Source organism: Watersipora subatra, chromosome 9 (genome assembly GCF_963576615.1).
Source record: "Watersipora subatra chromosome 9, tzWatSuba1.1, whole genome shotgun sequence".
NCBI lineage: Eukaryota > Metazoa > Bryozoa > Gymnolaemata > Cheilostomatida > Watersiporidae > Watersipora > Watersipora subatra.
Genome location: NC_088716.1, coordinates 7,325,145 through 7,333,894, shown reverse-complemented (window position 1 = coordinate 7,333,894; position 8,750 = coordinate 7,325,145). Strand labels below are relative to the sequence as shown.

The 8,750-nt window shown below is 38.3% G+C and overlaps 1 protein-coding gene across 1 annotated transcript; it reads left to right on the top strand.

Annotated features, from left to right (window-relative positions):
* The first annotated feature begins 6,875 nt into the window (after positions 1 to 6,875).
* On the top strand, positions 6,876 to 7,796 carry LOC137404743 (uncharacterized). Its single transcript, XM_068090976.1, has one exon. The coding sequence runs from the start codon at positions 6,876 to 6,878 to the stop codon at positions 7,794 to 7,796; it is 921 nt and encodes a 306-aa protein (XP_067947077.1).
* The last annotated feature ends 954 nt before the right edge of the window (positions 7,797 to 8,750 follow it).

Sequence of the window (8,750 nt, the reverse complement as noted above, 5' to 3'; positions counted from 1 at the left end):
TGCACTGCTTAGCTATCGCCAGTATTTATTGAATTGAGACTTCTGCATGCTTGAAACACTAATCATGGCTCACCACTTCTTCGTCTATAGCCTGTGTTTTGACATTATGTACTTTAAAGTACATAATGTTATATATATATATATATATATATATATATATATATATATATATATATATATATATATATATATATATATAAATATATAGATAGATATATATTTATATATATAAATATAACATATATATTTTCTGTATATATATATACTCATGTATATATATATATATATATTTATCTATATATATGTATATAGGTATATATTTACTTATATATATTTATACATACATATAACAACTACATAGTATATATATTATCAAAAATTACTAAAATTATAATCTGTTCCATATATATATATATAACTGTTATATAACTGTTAACTGTTATATTTATATACTAGTTATATAAAATACTTGCATTTATCTTGGCAGCGACTGGCAGTTTCATGATTTCTGTCAATCATCAGGCTGCTACTAAAATTGTGGCAGTACTATTCGCTCCAATTTCTTGTAAAGCTGTTTTATTTTAGCATTACTGAAGATACTGATTTATAACGCAGTAGAATCGTATTTGTAATTGTACATATATATGTATATATATACATATATGTATATATTCACAGTATATACATATATATACTGTATATATATACATGTATATATATATATATATATATATATATATATATATATATATATATATATATATATATATATATATATATATATATATACATATACAGGACAGATGGCACAGTTGGTAAGGTGTTGGAACAGTGATCAATGGGTCCTACGTTCAAACCCCAACAACTGCACCCTTTTGGCAGGTTCTTAGACAAAACCCTTGCCTGTATATTTTCTACATACTCTATGATGAGTGCAATAACTAAAGCCATGCTGGCTCAAATGTTGCCCGGTCAATCAAAAACCTCGCTGCCTGTAGCTGGACCAGGATAAGGTAGTGAAAAATGGGTCACTTGTTCAAAAAGGGTTGAGTGCTCAAACTCCCAGGCCTAGGGTAGGAGACCTGAGTTAGAGCAAGAGTTACCCATGTGGGCTAACTGGGGTGAGGAAACAATTTTTATATAAATATGTATATAAATTAGAAAGCTTAATACTTTATAGTTCACTAATCTTTTCAGCTACAGATAGTTTCCTGCTAGTGCGTTCTTCAGGCTGTAGACTTCAACTAAAACAAGATGGTGACTTTTCGAACATCTCACTCTTTCACGTGATTGGTGGATTTTGTCGCGCTCTGATTAAATTTTTACTAAAATTGCAGAGAATTTAACTCTTAGAATGAGGGCAAGATGAGGCAATTTCTGTTCTTTTATTAAGTGTTAACACATCAGGTTTTTTAATAATGTAATATTTTACAGAAATACATAAATTGCACCTTTTCCTTAAGTTACTGTGGGATTTAGCATGTTTTAGTATAATCCCGTCAAGTTTGAAGGTAATGGCTCGGTCTTTTAGCGCCCATATGTGTTTGCTCAGTTGTGTAGCATTTCTTTTTGAGCTATTATTTATCCTGCTTTTATGTATAAGGTATCTATTTTTAAAATCGGTTTCAAAAAGTTTGATGTAGGTCTCAGCAGTGTTGCTGTCTAGTCTTGTCACCTGTGCTTAGAAAAGTATGCTCTTCTTAGGGGAGTTTTGGTTAAGCGGGCAGTCAGATTTTGTTCGGTAGTTGCGTTTTTTGATTTTGGTATTTGGCGGATTTGAAAGGAGCCTGTTGTTATGGTATTATAATTTGTTTTTGATGTTAGGCATAATAGAATAGCTTAATTTCAGGGTATTTTTGTTAAATATTTTAGGTAGAGGGTTTTTTTTGGAAGCACATGTTGATCAAAATCAGGATTCTTTTTCCTACGTTAGTTTTCACACTTGAATTAAAGGTGGGTTTTACCAAGTTATGGTTCGTTGTTTACTTTGTCTTTTTATACAAAAATACAAGCTCAACTGACAAAATAAAATGAAAAAGTAGACAACTAACCATAACTTGGTATAACCCACCATTTAATTCAAGTGGGAAAACTAACTTAGGAAAAAGATTCTTGAGTTTGAGCAACAAGTGCTTCCGAAAGACAAACTCTCTACATAAACTATTTAACAAAAATACCCTGAAATTGAGCTAATCTATTATGCTTAACATCAAAAACAAAATATAATACCAAAACAAAAAGCTACTTTCAGATCCGCCCACTACCAAAATCAAAAAATGCAACTGAGAAACAAAATCAGATTGCCCGCTCAACCAAAACTGCTTTCAGAAGAGCCTAGTTTACCAAGCACAAGTGACAAGACTATACAGCAACACTGCTGAGACCTACGTCAGATTTTGTGAAACCGACTTTAAACCTAGATACCGTAACGATAAAAGCAGTATAACTAATAGCTCAAAAGAAATGCTACAGAACTGAACAAAAACATATGGGCACTAAAATACCGAGACACTACTATACTAAAACACGCTAAATCCTACAGTAAAGTAAGGGAAAGGTGCCATTTATGTACTGTATTTCTGAAAAATATTACATTATTAAAAAACCTGACATGTCTACACTTGATAAAAGAACAGAAATTGCTTCATCTTGCCCTCATTCTAAGAGTTATATTCTCTGCAATTTTAGTAATAAGTGAATCAGAGCGCGACAAAATCCGCCAATCACGTGAGAGAGTGGGGCGTTTGAAAGGTCACCATCTTGTTCCAGTTGAAATCTACAGCCTGAAGAATGCACTAGCAAAAAACTGTTAGTAGCTGAAAAGATAAGTGAACCATTTAATTTTCTAATTTGTATCATTTCATCCTATGGTGAGCACTCTGATTTTAGTTCTAAGTATGATACATTTCAATGTATACATATATATATACATGTATATATCTACTATATAAACAGCAATCGTTGTCTGTGTGTGTGATTGATTGATTGTCCGCCTTATAGAGCGGTCTTTTCTTTTATCGTCGTATGAATTTCGGTCGTACGAAGCGAACTGAATTAATATGTGTAGTAACAGTAAATAAATTATAGAGAGGTCTTTCTTTTTCCATTCGGTCGAACGAAGCCAACCAAACCAATATGAATACTAAGTATCGTAATATGGACTATTAGCCGCTACTTTTCTCTGACGATTTGAGCCAAGTGGATTATATAAAGGTGTGGCGATTCTGTTGTTTTTCTTTCACAGCTCGAGCGCATTAACCGAAATCCCCGGTTAGCACGCTTTTTAAACGGCAAATTTTCTGCCGTGTTAAAAAGCACCTTCCTGAGTTCTGCGGCCTATACAAAGGTGTCTATTTAGCTATGCAAATGTACTATTCATTAAATAAAATAAATTAACGAGTAGTTATTTACATGCAATTAATATTTACTGCCAAAGTGTACCGAGAAGGTCAACGTAAACGTTTGTTTTTGGAGCCACTGGAAAAACGCATTTCTCACCTACTTTCCACATCAAAAAGGTAAGTGTTTCTTATACGATGTTGTATTCTCCACTACTTAATAACGTTGGATTTGCCGCTGTTCGTGATAGTGGGTCATGTTCATTTCCTTCAGCAGCCTAGTTACAAATTTTTTTCCAGCTACGAGGGTTGACTTAGAGATTATAAATATACACATTTTATTAGAGACTATATCAGCGAGTCAAGTAAAGTATTATTCAACAAGACCATGGCCATGGCATCGGCATTAATATGAGTAACTACAATTCTACAAATACAAATCTACAAGCATCGGTAAATTAAACCTACCATCAGTTTATATGGTGTCAGAAGAACGAACCTAAGGAAACATGGAACGACTATTTGTACCTGAGCAGCTGAAAGATGGTAACCTGGTAGAAGGATGGAGAAAATTCAAAAGAGAATTTGAGCAATTTTTAGAAGCAACAGAAAAAAATGAAGCGGAGGGTAGGGTAAAAGTAAATATACTGTTGAGGGTTATAGGTGAGCGTGGGAATGATATTTATGAAAATTTTCCGCTCACTGGGACAGACAGGCTAGATTACGCAAAAGTGCTAGCCAAAAACAACAAATTTTGTGAGCCCCAAGATGAAAGTTTCATATCTAGGCAAAGGTTGCTGTGCATGAAACAAGATGGCCTATCGATAGAAGAATTTGATACAAAATTACGCACACAAGCACGAAAATGTGTGCTCGGTGAACTGACAGACGATCTGACATGTCATGCTTTGTGGAAAGTGTGGATGAGAAAAAGCTGCGCGACAAGCTGTTAACGAAAGCAATCGAGGGAGGACTAACGCTAGTCAATGCTATCAAAATAGGAAGAGAATATACAGCGCTAACAGAGCATATGAAAGAGGTTGGAAAGGAACTAAATGAAGGAGTTCACAAGCTGTATGTGCGCAATGACAAACCAACAGGGACGAGACAGAGCACAGAGCCTGAGCGACGAGACAATGAGAGAAAAGACCAATTATCATGCAAATTTTGTGGACGAAACCACAGAAGAGAAGCATCTAATTGTCCAGCAAGGGGTAAGCAATGCAAATATTGTGAAAAAAAGAACCATTTCGAAGCCGCATGCATGCAGAAAGCTCGGGATCTGAAAACTGGAGACCAGTGTATGACAATGGGAGAACCTACCCAAGAGTATGATGAACTCATTGCAGTCACGGTAATCAAGGATGGCAAGAAGCTGATAGCTAAACTGAATCTGGATGGCAGAGAAGTCAGATGTCAGTTAGTTACAGCAGCAGCGACAAATATTATTACATCGGACTATTATCAGAAGCTGGGCAGGCCAACCATGAAGCCTAGCACTGTCACCTTTGTGACATATGATGACACCGAAATACGCAGTGAAGGAAAGGTGCTACTAACGTTTGATGGACTCAAAATCATGGAATTTGATGTAGTGTCACCCAAAACGTCCCAGATACCAATTGTCGGATTGGAGACATGTCTGCAATCAGGCCTAATACATACGACAGCTGAAGTCAAGACAATGCAACAGAAAGTTAACATGGAGTGGATAACTCAGCACTACAAAGAAGTTTTTACAGGACTGGGGGAGATGCCGGGGGAATATGAGATCCGAATGGATGACTCAGTCAATCCAGCACAACACCAACCTAGACGAACACCAGTAATGTTAAAAGAGGACATCATTGACAAGATCAAAGAGCTGGAGAAGGCAGGAGTAGTGTCAAGAGTGGATGAGCCCACAGATTGGATTTCTTCATCAGTGGCCTTTCGAACACCAAACGGAAAAATACGACCATGTCTAGACCTAAAGGACTTGAACAAAGCCATAGTGAGAAACCACTACCCTATACCCACATTGGAGGAAGTGCTGCCAAAGCTGACAAAAGCGAGATGCTTCTCACTGTTAGATGCCAAAGATGGCTTTCTTCAAGTGAAATTAGCTGAGAAGTCCGGAAAGCTCACGACATTCTGGACGCCACTGGGGAGATACTGTTGGAACCGCTTATCATTTGGACCAAGTTCAGCGCCTGAAGAATATCAGCGACGATTGCACATGGTGCTGGATGGTCTAGATGGAACAGAAGTTATAGCTGATGACATACTGTTATATGGAGTTGGTGACACCGTTGCAGAAGCACGTCAAGATCACGATGAAAAGTTAGTGAAAGTGCTAGATAGACTCAAGGAGAAAGGAGTTAAAATAAATCGAGACAAGATGAAGCTACACTTGTCTAAAATCAAATACATGGGCCACCTGCTAACGATGGAGGGCGTCAAACGTGATCCTTCCAAAATCCAAGGATTGCGAGATGTGCCATATCCAAAAGACAAGCAGGATGTTAAGCGATTCCTGGGAACAATAAACTATCTGGCAAAATTCATACCTCACTTGTCAGAAATGGCAGAGCCCCTAAGAGATATAGCGAAGGAAAGTGCTGAATATAAACTCACAGCAGTAGAACAGAAGGCGTGGGACAAACTGGTAGCTACGTTGTCTGAAGACACACTACTTAGATATTATGATCCCAACAAACCGGCCGTGATAGAATGTGATGCCTCCACCCAAGGACTGGGAGCCGTACTCCTGCAGGAGGGCAGACCAGTTAGCTTTGCGTCAAGAACATTGAATGGGACAGAAGAGAAATATCATCCCCTAGAGCTAGAATGTTTGGCTGTTATATTTGCATGCACGAAATTCGACCAATATATATATGGAAAAAAAGACATAACTGTGTTGTCAGATCATCGATCTCTGGAGACAATCTTCAAAAAAGAGATGGACAAGTCCCCACTAAGACTGCAAAAGATGTTGTTGTCTTTACAGATGTATGGCCTGGAGCTAGAATACTACCCGGGACACGAACAGGTGGTGGCTGACATGTTATCAAAGGCAACGCTAAATATGGAAGATGACACAGCCTCTCAAAACAACAAATCGGAAGTATTTCTAATGGGACTTGAAAAAAGCGATCCCACCGCATACACCGATATGACAGATGTAAGACTGGACAGAATGAAAGTCAGAAGAGCTGAAGACCCGACATATATACATATAGTGAAAACTATACTAGAAGGATGGCCCAAACGACGTGATCACTGTATCAAAGAACTGCAAAACTATTGGACATTTCAGGAGGAACTGGCAGTGCGTGGACAGCTGGTATACAGAGGCATGCGGCTTGTAGTACCAAAGAACATGGTGGAAGAGATATGTGAAGCACTACATGGTGCTCATCAAGCAGCAGAAAGCATGATGAGAAGAGCTAAGGACATATTCTACTGGTCGGCATGGCCGAGAACATACAGAAGACAGCCAAAGCATGCAGACCATGTCAGCTGAACAAACCAAAGAACCAAAGAGAAACTATCAGAATGCATGACGTTCCGGTGACGCCGTTTGCTAAAGTGGGGACAGACATACTATATCACCAAGGAAAGCCACATTTAGTTGTGGTGGATTATATGTCAGACTACATCGAGGTGGCCAAATTGGAAGATGAGACAGCCGAAACAGTCATACAGGCGTGCAAAGCAATCTTTGCCAGACACGGCATTCCCATCTGGGTACAGAGTGACAATGCTCCATATTATGCGAGCAACGAATTTAAAAGGTTTGCTGAAGACTGGCAATTTAAACACACCACTTCATCACCGACACACGCCCAAAGCAATGGGAAGGCAGAGTCGGCAGTCAGGATAGTCAAGCATTTATACAAGACAGCGGCAGATCTTTGGAAGGCATTGCTGGAGTGGAGAGCATCTCACAACATAGACTTCTGTAGTCCCAGCGAACGATTATACTCGAGAAAGTTGAGGACCCCGCTAGTGCAACCCGAAGAGAGTTACAGGCCCAAGATACAGTCAGGAGAGGAAGTGGCACAAGCAAGAGACATCCAGCAACTGCGGATAGCTACAAGCTACAACAAAAGAAATCACGACCTAGATCCTCTAAAACATGGTCAGTCGGCACTAATCCGGACAGTGAATGACCGAGCCCAGAGATGGAAACCGGCATCGGTACTAGAACCCCTATTCGATCGATCGTACTTACTGCAGAATGAGGGTGGACATATCATCCGGAGAAATCGAGTGGCTATACAAGCAGTACCAGAGAAGACACCCTCTCCTAAACAGAATGCGCCACCTGAAAGACAAGCAAGCAATCACCCACAAGGAAAGAAGAGAGTGGAACAGAGTATCGTACCCGAACAAGATACCCCAGATATCCCAAGGATCGATAGGTCTGGACGACTAATCAAGAAGCCGTCCTATCTGAGCGATTATGTACAGTAAATTGCATGACAATCATTTATATTAACCGCATTTAACCAGATACGAAGGATGGATTTCTTCAATCTATTATCACAACTACCAAACATTATATTATCACGCGCAAACCATCATCTACAAGATCAGCACACATAAACACAAACATTATATGTAATAACATACTTCAAAAGTGACGGGATGTTGATTTAGAGATTATAAATATACACACTTTATTAGAGACTATATCAGCGAGTCAAGTAAAGTATCATTCAACAAGACCATGGCCATGGCATCGGCATTAATATGAGTAACCACAATTCTACAAATACAAATCTACAAGCATCGGTGAGTTAAACTTACCATCAGTTTAAAACGAGTAGGTCTACCGTAACTTACTATTACAGAACTTTCACAGAGTACTCCGAGGGTTGCGATACGCTATTGTGAAAAGAAAGAAAGCAGCTGCTATCGACTTACTGTCACCCTGCATCAGCCATGACCAGCTATACGTCGCCTGCTCAAAGGTAGGCACACGCCGAGAACTGTTTCTTCATACACCCGACAGAAAAACCAAAAATGTTGTCTATCCGCAAGTGTTGCGTTGAACTAATATTGTGTTATTGTTTTATGTCCTTCATGTTCTGCTATACCACATGCAGCATTTTCTAACATATTTTTCAGTATATATATCTTTTCATGCATTTCTTTTCCTTATTTTATCTCATACAAAGGCTATCATGTCGGCGCTTTGTTCTACTATTGTAAAGTGCTAATGCTGTATCTGCCCTGACATCATACTGTCTGTGCTGTTATACTTATAAATTTTATCAAAACAACCTCATTACTGTTTGTATATACCATGTCAAAACACAGGCTATAGACGAAAAACTGGTGAGCTATGATTAGTGTTTTAAGAATGTAGAAGTCTCCATTCAATAAATGCTGGCGATAGCAATATATTTTGTATAATTTTTTAAA

Bases quoted from the DNA above. Each gene is read 5' to 3' on its own strand.
- LOC137404743 (XM_068090976.1), top strand. From the start codon at position 6,876: ATGCATGACGTTCCGGTGACGCCGTTTGCTAAAGTGGGGACAGACATA.